The 24,849-nt window shown below is 41.9% G+C and overlaps 1 protein-coding gene across 1 annotated transcript in view; it reads left to right on the top strand.

Annotated features, from left to right (window-relative positions):
• USH2A (usherin) overlaps window positions 1–24,849 on the top strand; it is a 565,863-nt gene that overhangs the window by 230,120 nt on the left and 310,894 nt on the right. The window contains exon 30 of the mRNA XM_054021626.1: window positions 19,946–20,059. Coding sequence (XP_053877601.1) covers window positions 19,946–20,059 — 114 coding nt within the window. The remainder of the gene's footprint in view (window positions 1–19,945; window positions 20,060–24,849) is intronic.

Here is a 24,849-nt window from a genome sequence, read left to right as displayed (position 1 = left end):
GTATCAGTTTAACTGCAGGCTACCTCAGGGAAGTGTGGAGCACCACCAATAGGTAGAGCTGGGCCCATACCAAAATGCTAGATCCAAATAACCCCTAATATTTGGGGGTGGGGAATTGAACCCAGATTGTAACTCTATGGCTGGCTCTGTGGAATTGAATCAAAGCCCAAGATATGAACATCCTTGAATTTTGAGGAAGTCCAATTCTCAGTTTTGCAACTCCGGAACCCATCTCTGTTTTGAGGTGGTGAACCACACTCCATCCCCTCACTCTACTGCCCCCCAAAGTGTTAATTTTCTTAATAATGTAACTAACTGAATAGTTTGGTTAATCATACACATTAAATGCATTTAAATAAATGTGGTGAAATAGCTTGTATACAATGGAGAAATGCTCATCATTACAATAATGCATGTTCCTCTGCTCAACAGCTTCAGAAGGTAGGATTAGACCTGTCTGGCTCTTCTTCTGTGAAAGTGCCCAGTTTGTTCTGCCCCATGGCAGATTCAGCAAGTGGGCCTCTGAGTCACAGAGCAGAGAAGACCCTTTACATTTTCAGACATGACTCAAAATGTCTTTATCTCAAGACTTTCCTTTTAAGGCATTTTTTTCTTGGAAGTTTTCAGGCCTTTCATGGCTAGGGTGACCAGACAGCAAATGTGAAAAATCATCAGGTCAGGGGGTGAGGGGTAATAGGAGCCTATATAAGAAAAAGACCCCCAAATTGGGACTGTCCCTATAAAATTGGAACATCTGGTCACCCTATTCATGGGTGTCTGGTTCCACAGCATGTAGCAGGTCTTCTTCTGCCCAAGGCCCCAAGATGGCAGGGGAGCCCTCCAAAATGAAAAGGAAATCCAGAAGATGTCACCTTTTCTCAATTTTCTTGCTCCGTTTTCAGTCTTGCTTACAGGAGAAACTTTGCTCCTTCTGCTCCAAGGATAATTTCTCTTCTGCAAATAGTCCTGTTAATAGCGTCTTTACTGGTTCTTGCTACAGAGGTGGTACAACAGCTCCCTCAGCTCTGTCCACGATTGCAGCTCTTTCAGCCTCCAGCTGGGGGATTTTCCCTGCACCAACACCACAGAGGAAGACACAGCAGCTCCAGAGGGGAGCAGTAACAGTGCAGTTCCAGTGAGAGGCTCCAGGAAGGCAGAGTTGCATGTTCTAAGCTTGCCTCTTTCTGACAGAATTTTTCAGCCATTTCCAACAATCTCTACAGCTTTAGCTCTGGTCCAGCCCTGTCTCTACAAGTACCCATCCAGCTTCTCAGCCTCTGGATCTACATACAGAACCTTCACCGGTACAGCCTTTTTCCTTTCTAGCACTGATGCAGGCTTGGCTTAGCTGCTTGCAGTGTCTGCCTCAATCAATGGCTACAGGATACTCCACATGGTGAACAATACTTGGTTAGTAAAGATAATTTTGTTATTCTTTTATAACTCTAACACAGGGTAGACTCTACTTCTGAAGCCTTTGTAGTAGTAGTGCTGGACCTTTGGATGACTCTTTCTTGAGTCTTCCTTCCTACCATGTCCTCATTCCCTTCATCTCCTTTCTTTGTACATGTAAGGATCCTGTCTTCAGTATAGATTGCCACATCTCCAGAAGCTTTTTAAATGTAGACCCCACTCTTATCTTCCTGGGATCTGGACTAGCCTTTGGCATTATCAACCTTCAACATGCTTTCCCTAAAGCCTGGCCCAGGTGTCTGCCCCCCTGAGGAGTCTGGTGCATCTGTTCTCCAAGAGAAAATGTCAAGCTAGACACATAATGTAAACCATGTCTCAAGATGAGCATAATCCTACAGACTCAAATTCTCTGCAATACAATCCCAAATTCCCACTCTTGACTCTTCAGAAGCAAAAAGCCCTCGAACTCTAATCTACTATCATCCAAACCGCAAACAGTTTTTCTTTCATCTCAGAAAGGAAAATTCAGATCCATAAACCATTTGAAATAAGGACACACAAGAAGACAACTGAACCAAGAGATGGTTACCAAGGATGTCAGCTTATTTGGTTTGGTAACCTACCTATCACTTTATGTTGTTCAGGGTCAACAGTGCCAGGATGAGACAAATCAAAATATAAATTTGCTGGAGCCCTGGGTCACTTGGCTAGCTCTCCTTACCCTAGTTGAAATAATATGTGATACATCAACACATTTTGGTGATAGACAGTTACATTACTGCTAGGGCCAGTGAGAACAAACATGGGACCACAAAGTGTTTACAAGAGCACAAAAGGTCATGATGATGCTAATAAAAGGGGCAGAATAAAATCTGGCATCAGTTCAGGCGGTAAGCTCTTTATAGAGGCAGATTGGTTGGCACCCAGCAGGCAATCACTGGATCTGCAGAATGGAGTCTCCTCCAGTCTGCATTCCACAACCTGCCCCAGAAATTCAGAATATGAATATAGGACCTTTTTCAAAGGAGACACAGTTGAAATCCTGGTCTGCTGGATTTCTGGATTTATCTCCCTTTCCTCTCCTGTGCCCAGAACACCGAGGCAAGTAAGAGAAAGAAAAACTCATTCTAATGACTCTCTTTTGGCCTTGGACCATCCTGTTTTTGGATCATCTGGAATGATCCCATTGCCTTTTCATATCCCCAGGTGGATGAATCTATTATCTCAATGGTCCCTGCTACATCCAGCTGCAAGATGTTTCTGCAGCCCAGCATCTCCCACAATTCTGCTACACATTGCTGCTGTCCCCTCTCTGCAGCTACCAGAAGAGGTTCAAAGCTGCAGAGCAGCTTGTACTGGCCATGCTTCCTCCTCCTGCTTGCCACCAGATCTTCTGCCTCTCTGGCGGCAAACAGTGGTAGTTCACACAGCTCCCATCCCTTTTCTTTCAACGTCATTGTTCTGGCAGTTTTTCAGGTAGTTTCAATGTTTTGTTTTGCTTCAAGCCTCCTCTTCTCCTGGTCTAGGGTCTGAGCAGGACAGTTTTCATAGTCACCTGGAGCCTCCACTGCAGCGCCTCCCCGTTGGCCTGCCCTGCCCCTTCTCAGGCATGGCAGAGTGGTCACAAAAGGACTGGTCAAAATCAAAGAAGAGCTCTATATGTGAAGCAGTTTTCTCATGCTTAGCAGAAGGCAGATTATGCTTAGTTTGCTCCCAGCCTAACTCTGCCAGGGTACAGGGCTCTGATTTGGACAGGCATGTTGAGTCCCCCTACGATGGTGAACACTTGGAGAGATAATTCTATAGAGTCTCTATGCTCGGTGTAAAGCAAGCTGCAAGAAATCCCCCATTCTAGCCAGGCCTGGGAAGCCACTCCTGTGAAGAGCACAAAACAGTCAAAAATCCAGAAAGAGGAAGTAAGAAAAGAAAAAGTACCAAAAAAAAAAAAAAAAAAACCACCGGGATTACTTTTTGTCCTCTGACTCCGATTCCTCCATCTCTAACAAGGAAGGAGAGCTCTCAGTCTCTGAATATGAAAAGAATTCTGGGAAAATTCAGCAAAAATGTTTTACCCACACAAAGTGTGAAACCTGGTGCAAAAAGGTTGTGTCCATGATTCAGATCCAGTCTGAGCAGGTTCCTGAGTGACAAGTCTCAAAGTAAATATCTCCCCTCAAAATCCTCTCCTCAGAATGCAATTCCCCTGCACTCCTCCTTTGAGGATGTGGTTAGAGAGGAGTGGGGAAAAATCAGACAAGAGTAAGCACATTAATAGACATGACCTTGGACTTTAAAAGCTACCTGAGCCAAAATATTTTATTACTGTACTGAGATCCCAAAGGGGGATGCCCCAGTAGCATCCTTAGCAAGAGCTATGGTTATTCCAGTTGAAAGGGAGTTCTTTCCCAAGAACCCCACAGATAGGAAAGTGAAGATCACTCTTAGAAGGACTTTGGAGGCATCCTTGGCCACTCTCAGAGACTCTCTCACACCTATATGCTTTGCGAGAGCTTCCCTGACTTGGTTGGAAGACGTCAGGACCTTGAAGCACAGGGATCACGCTGACTTTAGCGCCATTCTCAGGAAAATTTCCCAGGCAATAGCATTTGAGGCTGACACCTGAAGGGATGCAATGAGGTTTTTGGCCAGGGCCATGGCATCCAGCTCCGTGGGCAGGAGTCAAATATGGCTCTGTTCCTGGAATGTAGACATTCAGGCATGGCAAGTCCTGTGGCCTTCAGGTTCACAGGATTTCTCCTCTTTGGAGAAATAATAAATAAGATTGTAGCAGAAAATCCTGCTAAATCTAAGCAGTCCCTCCCTTCTCCAACAAGTGCTTTCAGGAAGGAGTACAAACAGGCCTTCAGGCACTCCCTTTGTCCCTCTTCCTCGCAGAAGTACCAGAGGAAGAATAGCAGATATTCCAAGATAAAGCACCTGAAGCCAGAGCTCAAGGATAAAGCCCAGAGGTGGTCCTGCAGCCCACAAGAGCCCGTCCTGAAAATGAGCAGATATGCCTTCACCCAGAACTGAATCTCAGACACAGAATTTCCCACTTCTTGGAAGAATGGTTTATATTGGCCACAGACAAATAGGTGAGAAAAATAGTAAATCAGAAATACTCCCATGAGCTATGGGCTCCACCACATCCTTTCTTCATCCAGTCCCCCATCTCCACTGATCTCATCAAGTACAAATTGATCCAGAAAAAAAATCTCCAGTCCTCTGTACAGAGGTGTGATAGAAGGAATTCCCTCAGATGAAAAGTTCTCAGAGTTCTATTCTGTTGTCTTCATCATTTGGATGGTCACAGGGAGGGCACAGAGTCATTCTAGATCTCAAAAGTCTCAACAAATGAATGAAGAAAACAAACTTCTGGATGGACCCTAGTTTCTACGGCGTCGTTCCTGTGGAAAAGGAGGGAGGAGGGTCTCCTAACCTCAGTGGAGCTGGTGGATGCATATCTCTACATCCACATCCATTTGTGCCACGGCAGCCTTCTGAAATTGGCTTGTGACACAGAGCTCTACCTGGAATGAACCCTCCCATTAGGTATCGTTTTGGCCCCAAGGGTCTTTACGAAGATGCTGGCAGTGGTCATAGGCAGACTCCTGTGGCAGGGGACTTACTTATACCTTTTTCTGCTTGACATTCTAATCAGACCTCTGAACCAGCCTGTGGTGCACACCATCACAATGCAAACTGTGGACCTCTTGCAAACCCACAGCTTTATGATAAACCTCAAAAAAAGTTCCTTGATCTCATTGATAACCCATCTGAGAGTGGACATAGACACCTTGGTGGCAAAGATCTACCCATCACAGAACAGGTCCCAAAAGGTTCAGGATGTTATCCCCATCCTGCACAAGTGCACCAAACAATTATAGTTCAGTGCCTTCAGCTACTGGGTCTCCTGGTGTTATGTATAGGTATCACCCAATGGTCAGGATCCCACGTCAGGCATCTTCAAGCCTTCTTTCTTAAAGTATGGGACTACCCCACGAAGTGCATGAAAGATCAGGTGGTGATCTTGTCCCAGAAACTTGGCTCTCTCTAGCATGGTGGACAATCCCTGGGAAGGGACTTCCCATATGTCTTCCAGAGCTTCTGGTTCTCACAACCAATGCCAGCTTGCTAGGTTGAGGAACACAGTTGGGACCCAGGATGGTGCAGGGTACCTGAAGTGCCAAGTAGAGGAAACACACCATCAATCTCCTGGAGCTCAGAGTCATCAAGTTGGCTCTCAGGAGATTTCAGAGCTACCTACAGGGCAATCAAATCCTGATCCAGTCAGACAATACAACCAGGGTTGCATACATAACCAAGTGTATGAATACAGAATGGGGGATAACTGGCTTGGCAGCAGCACTGCTGAGAAAGTTCTCGGAGTTGTGGTGGATCACAATCTCAACATGAGTCAGCAATTCAGTACTGTTGCAAAAAAAGCAAATGCAGTTTTAGGTTGCATTAACAGAAGCATAGCATGCAAGTCATGGAAGGTGAAAATACCACTCCCTAAAGTGATACACATAGGTCTCAGCTGGAGTACTGTGTCCAAGTTTGGTTACCAGTGTATAGAAAGGATGTAGAGAAACTGGAAAGGATCCAAAGGTGAGTGACAAAGATGACCAAAGGGATGGAATGCAAGCCATCTGAGCAAAGGCTAAAGGAAATGAGTATGTTTAGTTTGGAAAAGACAGGTTTCAGAGTAACAGCCGTGTTAGTCTGTATCCGCAAAAAGAAGAACAGGAGTACTTGTGGCACCTTAGAGACTAACAAATTTATTAGAGCATAAGCTTTCGTGGACTACAGCCGAAGAAGTGGGCTTATGCTCTAATAAATTTGTTAGTCTCTAAGGTGCCACAAGTACTCCTGTTCTTTTTTGGAAAAGAGGAGATTAAGGGGGGGGGGACAGGCTAGCAGTATTCAGATACTTGAAAGGCTGCCATAAAAAAGATGGAGAAAAGTTGTTCTCTTTTGCTACAGAGGGCAGGACAAGTGGCAATGGGTTCAAACTACAGCATAGCAGATTTAGATTACAACTCAGGAAAAACTTTGTAACTGTAAGAACATTAGGACAATGGAACAGACTGCCTCAGGAGGTTGTGGAAACGACTTCACTGGAGGCTTTCAAAAGGAGTCTGGACAGCCATCTGTCTTGTATGGTTTAGACACAACAAATCCTGCATCCTGGCAGGGGGTTAGACTAGATGACCCTTGTGATCCCTTCTAACACTATGATTCTGTGATAAACATCCAAGAATGAAAAAATTAGTATAGCTCTGCATGCAGAATTGATGGATATAATGGAATGGGCAGAAAAGACCCTATCTTCCCTAAAGTGATACACATAAAAAGAGAGCTGAATCAGAAAGTAGACTGGCTCAGCAGACACACAGTCAACAAATCAGAAAGGTACCTGAACGAGCAAGTTTTCAATCTGAACTCAAAGATGTTGTTTCCCCTCGGTTGATCTGTTTGTAAGTTGCAAAAACATCAAAGAGCTGAAATACTTCACACAGGAAATAGATCCCAAGTCCCTGGGAACAGATGCCCTTTTGTATAAGTGGCCACAAGGTCTGCTATATGCAGTCCCACCCTTCCCTCTTATAGGGCAAGTGATCCAAAAATTAAGCAGGAACAAGCAAAGAAGATTGTGATAACTCCACTCTCTGATCTGATAAAGCTGAAACTGGAATCACCATTACAGCTGCTACCCAGATCAGACATTCACTTCCAAGGCTCTCTTCAAGGGAAGTGTTACCAGCACTAGCCCTATCTTCCAAAGTGATCAGAAGTTTGCTCATATCCAGGTAAATCTCCACAATAAAATCCTATTCCTTCAGCTGGAGCAAGTTCAGCTTTTGGTGTCAGGAGCACAATGCTAATTGGAATTCCAGCTATCCTGGACTTTCTCCAAAAAGGTGTGGATAAAGGTCTTCAGCCCCGCCCAGCCCAATCTTCCCTAAATGAGACCTACCACTGGTGTTGAAGGCCTAACCACTCACCCTTAAGAGATTCTGACTTCTATATCATTGTTTTATCCCTCCATCAGAACTAATTTTCTGGTCACCATCACATCTACTAGCCACGATTCAGAGCTGGATGTTCTGCATGTGCTGTGATGACAAGGTGGTACTAAGAACTCTGGAGTTGTTTCTTCCCAAGGCAAACTGGCCTTTCTGCACCTCACAGGAGATTATCTTTCCGTCCTTCTGCCCAAAGCCACAGCACCTGACGGAGAAGCTGTGGCACACTTGTGATGTCAGAAGAGCACTGAAAAGCTACCTCAAATGCACATGGAGGTCAGGCACCCTGTTTTTCTCCTTTCCTCTGCAATGTCAAGGGCTCAGAGTCTCAAGGCTCTCTCTTTTTCGACTGCTCAGATTATGCCGTGTTGAGGCTCGTGTCAGGCACTCCTGTTCCAGAAGGAATCAGGGCCTCCTCCATGACATCAAATTGCGCACCTCATGGGCCAAACAAGCATGTGCCTCCACTGCAGAGATGTGCAGAGTAGCCACGTAGTTGTTAGTTAACAACTTTATCAAACGTTACAAAGTGGACTTTCTGTTCTCCACAGAAGGCAGGAAGATACTCGGGGCAGTGGTCCAGTCGTGGCATTGCCTTTTGGACAGTTTTCAAGGGAATGTCTATCATTCTTTCTGTTTACCTTTTCTTGTTCCTCCCTACTTGTGTTCACTGCTTGCTACTTCCTGTGCATAGCAGAATTGTAAGAGGCACTGGGCTACAGAATGGAAAATTTCTTACCCAATAATTTCCTTTCATTTAGCAGTGTCTCCCTCGATTCTACCCACCCTGGATGGCTTTCTGCCAAGGAGGGGAGGCAGCATTTTATTTGGCCTATCTGCCATTCAGAGAATTGGCTTGGTGTACATAATCAATGAGTTGGACATTGATGTTACGTTAATAAATAATTTCCTTGATGAGTTTTTCACACAGCTATGGAGTGACTCATCTGGTGGCAAGTGGGAGAAGGGAGTGTGACCAATGTGAGTCATGCTGGAGCTTTCAAAAGCCTCTGGAAGCTGCAGAGAAAGGACAGCAGACCATGCATAGCAGCATTGTAGGAGATGTTTCTAGCAGAAAGGAAATGATCAGGTAAGAAAGTTTCCATTCCTGTGCCCCAGCAGGAAAGGCTATTTTCAGAAATTTAGTGAAACACTCCCCTCTCTAAAACAGTTCACTAAGTTAGAGTATACTATGGTTTAGAATAGATTCAGTTCAGCCACATCTCACAGATCCTTGATTATTCACAGGGTGAGTTATCTCTCAGCCTTGAGGCAAATACTTCTCAAATGTGCCTCCACAATTCCATCCACTATAGGATTATTCCAGCAAGGTTTCTTCACCTGTCACCTTTATTAATTAATTGATGCTCAAAAAAATCCATCAAAACAACTAACCTCCTAAATGAAGAAACAAAAACACCTTAGGGTAGCATTGTGGAAACTCAGCTTGGTGCTAAATGTCTTTACCAAGCCTCTCTTTGAGCTCCTGTTGACCACTTAGTGTTTAAATTGGAATCCTCATTTGCACAATGCAGGGCTGCAACTTCCATTCCTTGAGGGGCTCATTTAGGGATCTGGGGCAAAAATCTGTCTGGGGATTGGTTCTGCTTTGAGCAGGGAGTTGGACTAGATGACCTCCTGAGGTCCCTTCTAACTGATATTCTATGATTCTATGATTTTGACAAAGTGGTCCATCATCCGGACAGGAAATGATCTCTCCCTTTCACTAGGCACATCTTGTCCTTCCAATATTCTGCCCTAAGCCATCGTACCAGAGAGAAAAGCAATGTTGTATTTTGGAACTAGTCTCATCAGGATAAATCCATTCAGGAGATCTACAGCACATTTATTAGTTTTACCTGTTACTGTTACTGGCTGTCAAGAAAAACAGAAGCTTTAATTATTAAATGGTAAAAATACTATATCAGATAAGCTTAATGTAATTAGGGTGTGTTTTTTTGTTTGTTTGTTTGTTTTGGTAACATAGCTGTTACACTGAGGTTTCACTGCTGCAAAAATCCAAGTGCTCCAAAAACCCTAATGTTGGAATTGTGACCTGGGTTTTGATGGAAAAAGAGAAATTTGTTGTCTAATGATTTTTCTTTTCCAACTATCCATGATCGCCATTCCATCCCTCCCTTGACATGCATTTGTAATTACTTTAGACCTTTATGTCTTTTGTGCTCTGTATATGGATATCTCAGAAAAAGTTAGTCGAATGGTTCAATATAGTTAATCAAAGTCCTTAGAATGCATTTCAGCTTTGGAAGTAATCTAATGTGGGCTGTTCCCAGAAGGGGACACTAAGCCTCCTTGCTGTGACCAATAGGTCTCCTGGAGCTTCAGAGCAAAGCAAAACCCATAGTTGGAATGGTAAGCCTGGGTATTTGGATAAGAACCATCAGGTAAGACACTTTTCTTTGTCTAATGCAGTACATTTAAAAGAGAGAGGGAACCTGTAAATCTTTGAGAGTTCTGCACCTTGTAGATTACTCTTCAGTATACCACAGGGAAGTTTGGTTTCCCAGAGAACAGGTTCCAGGTCTTTCGTTCATTTGAATTTTGCTACTACTGCAAATGATGTTTCAAGCATCAGTAAATCAGAAATGTAGTCAGACAAGCGGAAAAAGTGCTTTCCCTTAGTATGTGTTGTCATATTCTCAGGTACCCAAGTCTGTTACAACTCTGAAACGATCACACAAATGTTAGGCCAATGTCTGACCATCAGTATTGTCACACAATACCACAAGTTAATTTTACAGATACTATTTTACATGTGTCTCAAAGACCCGTTTAAAGACATTAATTTAATTAGTCTCAAAATACCTCCTCATAGTAGTTAAACACAATATTGTTCCCACTTTGTAGATGGGTGAATTTGAGGCCCAGATTAATGAATTGATTTGCTTATTGTCACACAGTGAGTCAATGGCATAGATTAAAAATAGAACTTAGATGTTCTGATTCCCTGCTCTAAACAGTAGACAAGATTGCTTCCACTACCTGTTAGGTCTCAGAATGCTAGCATTTTCAATGCGTTTTACACAGGTGTAAATAACTACACAAAATGCGAATCAGCAGAGGCCCAGTGTGTTTAACCTATTTCTTTAATAATTATAAAAATGTATTTTCAGATTCTAAGTTATGCAAATCATTAATCATAGAACTTAGTTTTAAATTAGTACTTTCCAGAGCAGTTTTTTTTTCTGAAGTTGTTACTCTATCAGTTGATTGATCATATTTAAATACAAGTGTGTGTGTGTGTGTGTGTGTATGTGTGTGTATATATATGTGTGTGTGTATGTGTGTGTATATATATGTGTGTGTGTGTATGTATGTATATATACACACACATTCTGAAATCAACTCTTTCTTTATTCTTGCTATTTGGAAATCTTTGGTCTGAACCATTTGCCCATGGCATAAATAATATAAACTTTGCCCATAGCAAAAAGAATAAAAATATGAATGATGCTATGTACTGCATCTGACTTGAAATAAGGTAGAAGGAAATCACACAGCTTATATCGTTATGATGATAAAATCCTGGTTATGGATATGTATATGGCCCTCACAATTACAGCAAATGAATATTTGATTTTTCAGTTTGCTGGTAGTTTTGAAAAAATCTAAAAAAAATTGAGCTCAGATTGAACCCAAACCACGAATTGCAAATATATATATTGCAAAATCAAAAAAGTTGACAAAAAATTAATTTTGAACAAAAGGTTTCATTTTTTTCCCCCAGGCCTTTTTGAACTCAAAAGCAAAGGAAATGATTCATAGAACAGCAGGGTGGGTGGAGGTGGTGCATTTTTTTTTTAAACAAATAGTTTACTCACAAACAAATGTCTACCCCTAATTGTTCATGAATTTGACATGAATTTGCTGAATAGTTTTGGCTCAATTTATTTTGGGATTTAAGTGCCATTCACAAAATGGCTGAACGGGGACTTGTCAGTGGTGGTTTCTTTTAACCTGTAGCCCAGTGGTTAGGGCACTCATCTGAGACCCTGTGTTCATCCCCCTCTCTGCCCAATGTGGAGAAAGGATTTGAACTTGGGTCTCCCATGTTGGAGGAAAGTGCCCTACCAACTGGGCTTTGAGGAATTTCGGTGCAAATCTTTCCCTTGAAGCCGTTCTACTTTGTATCCATAGTTAGTCATTAGAGTATTGACTAAATACAATCTTTTTTTAAAAAAAAAAATTGTTTGTTTTATAACTTTTTTTCTTTTATAAATGTTTCATAACCACTGGAATGGGGAGAGGGAGATGAACAGTGTTGTTTTAGTCTTTTATAAGTGATTTAAATGCTTTAAAATGGGTCACCATAAATTAGTACTGCAAGGGAAAAACAATGTGAAATTGTCACAGAAAAAACCAAAGGAATTACCAATTCAACTCCCATTCATTGTATGGCTAAATCCTTCAGTTAGCTTTGAAAACCTCATGTAGCACAAAAAATAAAGGTAAAACACATCAAATGAGTATGACATAAACATAATATTCTAAATACATCTGACAAAATTGTGCTAAAGTAACCTTATAAAATTCTACTCGCACACTAGCCTGGGATGAGTACATTTTGGGCTAGTAGGGAAAGTATCATTATTGTTTATATTATCAGAACAGAAAGGGCAAATAGATTTTGTGCCTGGGTTGGTGATTATTTTCTGACTGTTTTGTAAAGCTCCTTTACAGAATTTAGATTTAAAACTCAGGCCTTCATCAGATCATTTAACCAGTCCATTATTGTGAATAAAATATACATCAATATTCATAAAAGCCTGGATTCCCATCTCTGAAGACCTGTGCCTGCTTAGAGAAACACCTTTCTGGAATGCATGGCCACAGTCTGGAGCAGCTGCTTTGACAAAGTTTCTTCATTTAAAAGGTAGCAGCACTAAGGTGCTGTAATTCCACTGAATTTATTTTCTAATTTTGCTGAACGGAGCACTGGCCCATATGCCTCAGTGGCAACGTAGATCCATCCTCCATTTGGAATTATGCACCCATTTCACAGCATCTGCCAAAGTAAGAGAATAGGGTCTCAGCCAATCTGACCTGGGGGAAAATTCCTTCCCAACCCCAAATACGGTGATCCGTTAGACCCTGAACATGTGGGCAAGACCCACCAGGCAGATACCCGGGAAAGAATTCTCTGTAGTAACTCAGAGCCCTCTCCACCTAGTGTCCCGTCTCCAGCAGTTGGGGATTTTTGTACTGGCAATCACTGCTGGGCCACATGCCATTTTAGGAAGTCCCATCATACCATCCCCTCCATAAAATTATCAAGCTCAGTCTTGAAGCTGGTTAAGTTTTTTGACCCCACTGCTACCCTTGGAAGGCTATTCCAGAACTTCACTCCTCTGATGGTTAGAAACCTTCATCTAATTTTGAGCCTAAACTTGTTGATGGCTAGTTTATAGGCATTTGTTCTTGTGTCTACATTGGCTCTTAACTTAAACTCCTCTCTCTCTCTGGTATTTTCCCTCTGATGTATTTATAGGGAGCAATCATATCTCCCCCCACATACCCAGCCTTCTTTTGGTTAGGCTAAACAAGCCAAGCTCTTTGAGTCTCCTCTCATAAGGTAGGTTTTCCATTCCTCGGATCATCCTAGTTGTCCTTCTCTGCACCTGTTCCAGTTTGAATTCATCCTTCTTAAATATGGGAGACCGGAATTGCATACAGTATTCCAGATGAGGTCTCACCAGTGCCTTTTATAATGGTACTAACACTTCCTTGTCTCTATTACAAATACACCTCTAACCCTATATAACATGACCCAATATAACATGAATTTGGATATAAAGCGGTAAAGCAGCGCTCCGGGGGGGCGGGGCTGCGCACTCCAGCGGATCAAAGCAAGTTCGATATAACGCGGTTTCACCTATAATGCAGTAAGATTTTTTGGCTCATGAGGACAGCGGTGTACCTCGCCTGATGCATCCTAGTACTGCATTAGCCTTTTTCATGCCCACATTGCATTGACGGCTCATAGTCATCCTGTGATCAACCAATGTGCCCAGGTCTTTCAACTCTTATGTTGCTTCCAACTGATAAAGTCCCCAGCTTATAGCAAAAATTCTTCTTAATCCCTAAATGCATTACCTTGCACTTTGCACTATTAAATTTCATTCCATTTCTATTACTCTAATTTACAAGGTCATCCAGATCTTCTTGTATGATATTCCAGTCCTCCTATGTAGTGGCTATACCTCCCAACTTCATGTCACCACAAATTTTATTAGCGCACTCTCACTTTTTGTGCAAGGTCAATAATAAAAATGTTAAATAAGTTTGGTCCCAAAACCAATCCTTGAGGAACTCCACTAGTAACCTCCCTCCAGGCTGACAACTCGCCTTTCAGTATGACCTGTTGTAGTCACCCCTTTAATCATCTTTCAATTCTCATATATCCCCATCTTCTCCAATTTAACTAATAATTTCCCATGTGGAACTGTATCAAATGCCTTACTGAAATCCAGGTAGATTAGATCTAATGCATTTCCTTTGTCTAAAAAATCAGTTATCTTCTCAAAGAAGGAGATCGGGTTGGTCTGGCACAATCTACCTTTTGTAAACCATGTTGTATTTTATCCCAATTACCATTCGCCTCTGTCCTTAACTACTTTCTCTTTCAAAATTTGTTTGACCTTGCATACAATTAAGGTCAAACTAACAGGCCTGTAGTTTCCTGGATCACTTTTTTCCCCTTTCTTAAAAATAAGAACTATCATAGGTACCAATCCATGGGCACTCTGGGGCTAGAGCACCCATGGGAAAAAAATGATGGGTGCTCAGCACCCACCGGTGGCCCCACCAATCAGCTCTTCCCCCTCCCCCCAGCACCTTCCACCCACCAGTGGGCCCTGCCAATAAGCTCCTCCTCCTCACAGTTCCTCCCACCCATCGTGATCAGCTGTTCAGTGGTGGGCAGGAGGCACTGTGGGGAGGGGGCAGGGCATGCTCAGGGGAGGGGGCAGAACAGGGTGGGAAGAGGTGGTGTGGGGGCAGAGTGGGGACAGGAAGAGGCTGGTGGGGGCCTTTGGAAAAGGGGTGGAGTGGGGGCAGGGCCTGGGGCAAGGCGGGGCTCAAGCCTCCCTCCCCCTCCCCAGAAAATGACAAAGTTGGTGCCTGTGGGAACTATATTAGCAATTCTCCAATCATAGGGTATGACCCCTGAGTTTACAGATTCATTAAAATCTTTTCTATTGGGCTTATGATTTCATGTGCCAGTCCCTTTAATATTCTTGGATGGACCTTATCTGATTTGATTAAGTCCCATTAAGCTGTTTGAGTTTGACTTACAACTCGGATGTGGTAATTTCTACCTGCATATACTCATTCCCATTAGCCACCCTGCCTCTACCTCTATTCATCAGCCTTATTAAAAACTGAGGCAAAGTATATGTTTAGGGGTCGGGTCATGCCTAGATTATCTTTAATCTCCACCCCATCCTCAGTGGCTAGCAGTCCCACTTCTTCTTCTTTTTTTATGTAGCTATAGAACCTCTTACTATTGGTTTTAATTCCCTTTGCAACATCCAGCTCTGCTTGGCTTTTGGCAGTTCTCATTTTATCCCTCCACTTTCTGACTTGCAAGAGCTAGCTTTCCTTGCTGAACCCCCCATCTTCCATTCCTTGCAGGCTTTCTGCTTTTTCTTAATCACCTCTTTGAGATGCTTGCTCATCCAGTTGAGTCTGCAAACCTTCCTTATGATTTTTTCCCTTTGTTTGGGATGCAGGCTTCAAATAGCTTCTGCAACTTCGACTTAAAGTAATTCCAGGCCTCCTCCACATTCACATCCTGGAGTTCTTCGGTCCAGTCCACTTCCCTAACTAATCCCCTTAATTTATTAAAGTTAGCTCTTTTGAAATCAAGAACTCTTGTTGCAGATCTATTTTTAAACTGAATTAACTCAGGATCACTTGAACCAAGGCTGTTCTCTACAACCAGTTCTTCTATGAGGTCCTCACTACTCACCAATACCAAATCTAAAATGACATCGCCTCTTATTGGTTCAGCAACTATCTGCTGAAGAAATCTGTCAGCTACTACATCCAGGAAAATCTGGGCCCTACTGGACTTAGTAACACTTGTCCTCCAATCTATATTTGGGAAATTAAAGTCTCCCATAATCGCACAATTTCCAGTAGTATTTAGTTAATTAAAAACATTAAAGAGGTCTCTATCCATAACCAAATCGTATCCTGGTGGTCTGTAAGACACCTCAAGCACTATGTCCTTTAGTAGCTTTCTTCCCCAAAGTGATTTTGGCCCAAACAGACTCTATCTTATCCATTCTATCATTTCTAATTTCTTTACAGTATATCTTAGCATTAATATACAAGTCTACTCAACCACCTTTGTCCTTTTTTCTTTCTTTCTTGAACAGCCCATACCTTTCAATACTGTACTCCAATCATGGCTACTATTGCACCATGTTTCTGTTATCCCTATAATATCTGGTTTCACTTCCTGCACCAGTAATTCTAGTTCCTCCAGTTTGTTACTGAGGCTCCTTGTATCGGTGTACAAATATCTTAACTGTTGCTGTTTGGGTTCGCCCCACATTCCACGCCTGATTGGGTACAGTCATTCTACTGCAGTGTTGCCCAATTTTCATCTTACCAGACCTCCATTTTACCATAAATGTATTGTGGACCCTTTTCTGCTGTTCATTTCCATACATGTTTCCCCCATTTCAGATAATGTGAAGATAAACCTCATGTTTTTTCTTCCTAAACTGTTACTAAATCCCAGCTTTAAATACTACAAATAATTTAAAAAACATTTAAATAAAAGTATAGAAAATTAAATACTAGTTTTGCATACCAAGAGGTCTTAATGTTCTAGGTGTGGGTTTACAGATCTGTTACACTGTTAACTTTACATCCATATTTAACAAATGACATTATTCAGTTTCATGGGGTCACTGCGTCAAAATGTCTGTGTTAGGACTTTAATTTATTTCCTGAGGTTCCTTTTAGTGGGCAGAAAGAGTGGTGCATTGGATTGATTTACTGTCTCTAATCCACCATGTGGAATTTAAGGCTTGGAACTTATTCTGTGATTTAAATTTAAAACCTAGAAGAATTCAACTGTACTTCAGTAGCAAGCTGAACAAGACTGGGGAATCTCGGTAACTCAAATGTGGGGAGGATGATTCTATTGCAGAAGTAATGTTCTCTAATTTCAAGCAGCTTTGACTGTACCATTTACTCAGCATTCCATTCCACCCACTGGTTTATCCACACAGTTCCTGTTTACTTCAGGGGTAGCTGTGGACGCATATCTGAGGGCAGAACTTTGTGGGGTTAGCATCACTTTGTGATGCAGCCACATGAACTGTCTACCTGGATGTCAAGTATTGCCTTTAAGAGATGCTGACATGATAGTGTACAAATTAAGGGTTAAGAAACTATTTAAAAGACCCTCTGCCATTTTCAGATGGGTCTCAGGGCAGTTTTATAACAAGATTACATAATTTTCTTTGCTCTGCTATAAATTAAAGCATGTATATCAAAGATGATCTTTGTTATGGGACTGCTGACTTTGCACTCTGGGATAGGCAGGCACCGGGTGTAAATTTCAACAGCTGACTAAAAGTGCAGAGGAAATGAGCGGGTAATGAGAGAAGAGCAGCCAGTTCTTTAATTGAATTAAAAGCCGAGTGACACCAAAGCAGACACCTGTCCAATTACAGACAGGCCAAGGTGTTTACCATTGCTGTACAAGCGATTTGAAGATGACAGCAATCTTTCCGCCCACAGATTAACATAATGAAGGAGAACAGATTACAGCGGATGCTGGCCAAATAGCTAGGTTGGCAGCTGAGGAAAAAAGTAGTTTGTTGAAGTATGTAAATAAAAACTGCACTTTCCGTTGCCTACCTATTCAGATCATCTGCTTCCTTGTTGCTGGCAAAATAGTGGACATGTTATGTCTAAAGGAAAAGAGTGAATTTCTCTGTATAAGCTTTTACTAAAAAAAATGAACAAGATTTACAAAAAGAATGATTTTTAGAAGCCCACTGTTCTTCACATCCCTGTCAGATGATTCAATATGTAAAATCTAATGCAGCGCAGATACAGCATGTACTATCTTTCCATTTTGTAAAATAAATAAGTAAAAATTCCTCCAGTGCTTTGGGCGTCTTTCTGGATGTACTGTTGCTGCTGGTGGTGCCTGAAGCCATTGGAGACCCCACAGAATGTCTCCCAACAAGAAATTCAAGGAGTATTAACTCACTATCTCATAAGAAGAATAGGCTATGGCTGCTAAATGTAAAATACAACTAAATTGCATCCAAAAGCACAGCAGAATGCAATGTGAAAAGGCACTTGATGTATAACAAAATATCCCCTGCCACACTTCTCACAGCAGAGAACATGCAAATGTCACATTTAGATGCATTGGTTCATGCACCTATTTATTGGCTTAAGGTAATTCAAACTGTGTGGTTTTACTTTCCTCTTCATCCCTCCCCTCTCCCTCTTGCCCCCCACACTAGGTATGTGTCAATGTTAAGTATTAATGCAAAATGCATTAGTGCTTAGCAGAGAGATTCCCTGGAGATGCTGGTGCCAAATAGTTTAATACAGATGCCTGCATTACACGGGATACTAAAACTTTAAAAACATCAATAATGCCTACTTTATGCTTATTCAATGTGCTTTCAAATTGCTGTCTTCCATCATCAAAAGATTACAGGCAAAGTTTGTTGGTACTGCTGCTGACCCTGCTCTGCCTTCAGTGTATCTGCTGTAGCATTTACATTAGATTCAGAGGTGTCAGTGCAGCTTTCCATTATCAACTGATGATTAGCAGAATCAAGAACTATGATCATAGAGGGATGGTATCGATCTTTCACCATTTTTACTCTTAAATGGAACTACATTGACTGGAGTTGCCCCTGATTTATATTGTAAGGGAGAGTAGAATCAGGCCCTAAAAGAGAGCGATTGAAAGATCTTGCAGATGCCAAACTTTCAGGATTTTTCAGTCAAGTACAAGAATAAACCAAGCATCTCCTTTTCAGTGAAAGATTGATCTGAAAAACTGTAGCATCTACAAGCTTCTTAGCAAATACTAGGAGAATACATCAACTCACTTTGGATTGTCACTTGTGCACATCAAAGAAAAACTGCACCAACTTTGACGTTTACTTTGCTGTCCTGCACAAGAGGAAGGGAAATTTTCTGCACTGATTGTTAATGGTAGGGACTGCTACTTACTTCCACCTCCAAGTGCGCACATCACCCCAAAGGGGGCAGGAGGTGAAGGAGGCAGCATCATAACACACTGCACTGAGGGGATCTTAGGGCAAGCTCTTTACCTCTGCATTTTCCAATTAAATATAATTTTGTAGCTTCCAACAGCAAGTTCTTTCCCAAGCTGCTTATGAAAAAGTACAGCTTTTTATCACCCCAATGCAGGACAGGGCCTAAATAGCACAATTTGGCACCTAAGGTGAAATTCTACACTTGGAAGCCAGTGGACATAGTGGACATCAGAATATGATGCACATTGAAAGTCGGCAAGAGTCTGCTCTCCTTTTTTATTAATTTTTAACTTTTATTTTAATTATTTCACCTGCTTTGAAATGAGAACTGCTAATGCTTTGACAGATTTCTTGAACATTTGTACACTTTCACTGTGGTACTTCTATACTTTCCAATTTAATATAACTGAGATTTCCTATGCCAATACTCCTCACTGAATCGTTACACCTATCCCTACATTTTTTGAGTACTAGGATGACCTTTTTTTTTCAGGAGTGCATCCAGGAGTGAAATCAAATTGGTATCACTCACGGCTGATTTATAACAGAATTCTATCCACCTCTCTTCACTAACACCAATAAGTCCTGAAAAAGCACAAGTATACAAATCTTTCCATGTTGAATCCTTGGGTACTGTGTTCCGTTACTGTGGTGGTGTATTAACACAGGGATTATACGATGCCACTGAAGTAATGGAACTCAGATGATATGTTTCATATGGTACCAGGAGCTTGATATCTTGGATTAAAATGGGAAGCTTCGTAGAACAGTGTTAATGCCTGAGAGAAAGATCTCTTTAGTGTTATCCAAGAGGTTAGAAATTCCTTGGGAAAAACAAAACTTATAAGTAAAATAATTTGGTGGGGAAGGGATGAAGAAAAGATGAGTCAATAGTTACATGTATTTAAGCTGCTGAAATCTTGAAATAACTTCTAGTTTACAAAGAATAACTGGAAGATTCCAGTTGCACAATATTAGCATATTGTTCTGAATAAAACATGATTTATTTTTAAAAAGCAGAAACTATTCCAAACCACAGGGAACTAGAAATGCAAGTTTTAATGCTTTGTCCTTTCCTCCTGTACTACTGTAAGTATATTATTTTATGTAAATATATATTGCTGGACGATGTAATTATAGCATTGTGACTGTATATGTACATACAAGGGACCACATAGTGTACATATGCAACATTAATTTCTTCTGTTGTAGGCATGTTGACAGGCTTGCAACCCTTCGCAAACTATGGTGTAACCCTAACTGCTTGCACTTTGGCTGGCTGTACTGAGAGCTCACATGCATTGAACATCTCCACTCCACAAGAAGGTAAAGTAATTTCAAAGGTCTTGACTTCCACATTTCAGTCATGAATAATAAAATAGGAGAAGAGCTAAATGCTGCAAAGCCATTTGCTGGAAAACCCCAACCTAATTTGATGACAAAGTGCATTGCCAGAGCATAATTGCTCCATTTTTGGGGGGGTGCGAAAATGAATCAAACTCCATACCCTTTAATGACATGCATCTTTAATAGCTGTAATGCAGATTAATGGGCTTTTTAATTGCTGTTACATTGTTCATGCAAGAGCCTTGTCATTAATATGAAGCATCTGAAAGATTAATGAAAGCTTCCTCATTTTACTATGGCTCAGAAGTAAATCTAGAGACAGTCTGACTAAAAAGAATTGATTGTATGGCACAGTATGAAATTGAGAATCAAACGGTTGATTTCCATGGTCTCTTTTAACTGCTAAACACTAGCATAGGCAACAATTATTTTAGTATGATGGAACCTCCGAACGCCAATTTAGCCATTTATTAATCACTGCTCAATTTTCTGCTGCTTTTCTTAACTCTCATGCATTTTTTGTTGTACTTGGAACTTAAAAGTTGCAAGCATAAATTAAGGTTTCTTAAGCTTGCATTAAGATCTAGAGCAGCAAGAAAGAAAATATATTACAGTTCTGGCTTTAGAGACCAGCTCAATAACTACTGTGCATCAATTACTGGAGGAACTGTTCCCAAAAGATCTGAAGCATATGTAACTCCTATCTCACTTAAACATAAGGTCCAGGTCAAATTCATCTCTCGGTTACATCAGTCTAAAGTTGGAGTAATCCACTTGAAATCAGCAGTTACTCCAGATTTGCACCAATATAATTTGACCCTTATGTGTAAAACAGTATTTTGTCTTCCATGAGGTGAAAGAATTTTAAAACTCATCTTAAAAAAAATATTCCCATCTGGTGCGTGGTGTGTTTTTTAAGAAGCAAATATAGGCTCCTCTTTGTTTTATTTGTCTTTTTTTTTAATAAGTTAAATAAAGAAATAGCAATACAGTGCTAACATGGAACTAAGACTTCAGCATAAGTTGATGTAAATTAGAGGCAAACCAGAAAAATCAAAACCGCACCACTTCTAATTAATTAAAATTAGATATGGTTCTCAGCCACAAAGTTTGGATCAGCTGTAAACTTATGCCAAATTCCCAACTCTTTGTAGGGATGGGTGAATTAATGTGGGGGAAAAAAATAACCCTTTACCCCTCTGGACTTGCATGCTTTTCTAGAACAAGGTTTTAGCTAAAAGGTCAGTTTTCAAAATGGAGAGAGGTAAATAATAGTGTCCCACAGAGATCTGTACTGGGACCAGTGCGGTTCCGCATATTCATAAATGATGTCGAAAAAGGGGTAAACAGCGATGTGGCAAAATTTTCAGACTATACAAAATTATTCAAGATAGTTAGGACCAAAGCAGACTATGAGGAGTTACTAAGTCCTGGTCTACACCGTGGGGGTGGGGATCGATCTAAGTTATGCAACTTCAGCTACGTGAATAACATAGCTGAAGTCAACATACTTAGATCGACTTACCGTGGTGTCTTCACTATGGCGAGTCGACTGCTGCCACTTCCCCATCAACTCTCGCCGAGCTGGAGTACAGGAGTCAACGAGAGAGGGTTTGGGGGTCGATTTATCGCATCTAGACTACATGTGATAAATCAATCCCCGCTGGATCGATCGCTGCCCGCCAATCTGGCCGGTAGTGAAGACATACCCTAAGGGATCTCACAAAATTGGGTGACTGGTCAAACAAAATGGCAGATGAAATTCAAAGTTGATAAATGCAGAGTAGTGCACATTGGAAAACATAATCCCAACCGTACATACAAAATGATGGGGTCTATATTAGCTGTTACCATTCAAGAGAGAGATCTTGGAGTCATTGTGGATAGTTCTCTGAAAACATCCACTGAATGTGCAGTGGCAGTCAAAAAAGCTAACAGAATGCCAGGACCCATTAGGAAAGGGATAGATAATAAGCCAGAAAATATCATAATGCCCCTATATAAATCCATGGTACTCCCACACCTTGAATACTGTTTGCCCGATCTCAAAAAAAGATATATTAGAATTGGAAAAGGTACAGAGAAGAGCAACAAAAAATGATTATGGGGATGGAACAACTTCCATATGAAGAGAGATTACAAAGACTTGTAATTTTCATCTTGGAAAAAAGACTACTAAGAAGGGATATGATGGATAGCTATAAAATGATGAATGGTGTGCAGAAAGTGAATAAGGAAGTGTTATTTACCTCTTCACATAACACAAGAACCAGGGGTCACACAATGAAATTAATAGGCAGCAGGTTTAAAACAAACATAAGGAAATACTACTTCTTTGAGTAGTGTCCCTTTAGGTGTGCTTCTGTCCCTGTGCTGCTGATTGGAGAACTTTGGTAGCAGTGTTGGGTAGGCCAACACATGCGCTCTCTCTTCTCATGCCCTGCCACAAAGCTAACCAGCGCACACAGGCTAATGCCCCTCAGTTCCTTCTCAATTGCCCCGGGCTAGAGATGGAGCCATTAGTAGTCTGTTTCGATAATTAGCTTCTTTAGCATTTTTATTACTTAGTCTCTTCAGTCTTAGTTGGAGCCTTTTCCTCTGTATCTCTCTTCCAAAACAAAAAGCAAACAAACAAAACTTTATTTTTCCTCCTTTTTTGGGGGGGACTCCTTTCCCCAGCAAGGTATACCCAGCTCACCAGGCTTCAAGAAGTGCCTTCTCTGACTATTTTTGCCCACCAGGGAGGGGGGAGGGATAGCTCAGTGGTTTGAGCATTGGCCTGCTAAACCCAGGGTTGTGAGTTCAATCCTTGAGGGGGCCATTTAGGGATTTGGGACAAAAATCTGTCTGGGGATTGGTCCTCCTTTGAGCAGGGAGTTGGACTAGATGACCTCCTGAGGTCCCTTCCAACCCTGGTATTCTATGAGTGGAGAGTAGTTCCCCCTTCTATCAGTTTTAGAGGGACGCCACGCACCCTCATATGTCTGTTATCAAGAGGCTTCTTGGGTATAACCCCAATCTCCCCACCACCACCACTGGCATATGACCAACCATGGGCATCACCACTGGGCTCTATTCCACTGCCCCAGTGGCCATACTGGGATACCTGGGTGTATATCACCCCCACACTTCTCAGGCTCCCAGCCTCACTCATAAGCCCTTGAGACATTCTCCTTCGGCTATGGCATCTAGAACCTCAAAACTTTCAGAAGAGATCATGGAGGAATATGAGGGTGGAGTTGAGGAAGAATTTACTCTGAAGACCAACATCTCTTCCTCCTCTCCAAATGAGGCATTCATGTCCTGCCACCATCCTTAGCTGAGGATTTCCAGCTCTCCCAGGACTTGGCAAAAAGAGTTGCAGACACACTGCAGATACCCTTGGGGCTGGTCCACACTAACCCCCCACTTCGAACTAAGATATGCAACTTCAGCTACGTTATTCACATAGCTGAAGTCGAACTATCTTAGTTCGAACTTACCGCGGGTCCACACGCGGCAGGCAGGCAGGCTCCCCACGTACTCCTCTCGCCGAGCAGGAGTACCGGCGTCAACGGCGAGCACTTCCGGGATCGATTTATCGCGTCTAGTAAAGATGCGATAAATCGATCCCAGAAGATCGATTGCTTACCGCCGGACCCGGAGGTAAGTATAGACGTACCCTTGGAGGAAGTCAAGGACGTTCATTACAAACTCCTTGACATCCCACACTCTTTCTTGACCTCCAGAATAGCTTTCCCCATCAATGAGGTTCTTATGTACCTGCAAAACTATATGACAAACCCCAGCATCAGTGAGGCCTACTTGTAAATGGGCCCATAAAAATATTACATCCTGGCTGGGGAGATGGAATTTCTCTTCTCCCACCCTTCCCCCAACTCCATTGTTATGGATGTGGCAAACTCCCAGGCCCGTCAAAACCAAATGAGATCCACTCCCTATGATAGGGATTGGAAATGCTTGGACCTCTTTGGGCAGAAAGCCTACTGTTCAGCCACATTGCAGTTTCAAATCACAAACTATCAAGCCTTACCAGCGAAGTATGACTATGTCAATTATTCAAAATTCAACAGCTTTATTAATCATCTCCCAGAGTCACAGTGCAACCAATTCTGAGCTATCATCCAGGAAGGGCAGCTAGTAGCCAAAACAACTCTCCAGTCAGCCCTCGATGCAGCCAATACAGCGGCCCGATCCATCTCCATGACGGTGATCATGAGAAGTATGCCATAGTTACACATTTCAGGTTTCCCTAAAGGGGTGCAGATGACTGTTGAAGACCTTCCCTTTGAAGGCACTAAGTTGTTTGCAGAGAATACTGATGCGTCTCTCCATACCCTTAAAGATTTCAGGGCAATTCTCCACTTATTAGGAATCTATACACCTGGACAAAAAACAAAATTTAGTCCACAACACCAACATAAATCCTGTACCTCCCGATACCAGACTCAATGCTTTTATGAACCTCAGAGAAATAAATCTAGGTTCTCCAGACGCAAACCATCAGGACCACAGCCTTCCAGGTTGCAACCATCTACCTTAAAATATCAATTTTGACATGTTAGTCGAGGTGTCAACAGACCACTCCCATCAACCACTACAGCTGACCCATTCTACCCATTCAGCTACTACCTTGCCATGTTCCGCAGGACCTGGGAATGCATAACATTGGACTGATGGGGTATTGGAAATCATTCAAAATGGGTATTCCATCCACTTTGCCTCCCCCCACCATTACCCTTCCCGTCTTTCAGGGACCCTTCTCATGA

This window comes from Malaclemys terrapin, chromosome 3, assembly GCF_027887155.1.
Source record: "Malaclemys terrapin pileata isolate rMalTer1 chromosome 3, rMalTer1.hap1, whole genome shotgun sequence".
Classification (NCBI taxonomy): Eukaryota; Metazoa; Chordata; order Testudines; family Emydidae; genus Malaclemys; species Malaclemys terrapin.
Note: the sequence above shows the minus strand (reverse complement) of the source record. Positions and strands in the feature narration are given on the sequence as shown.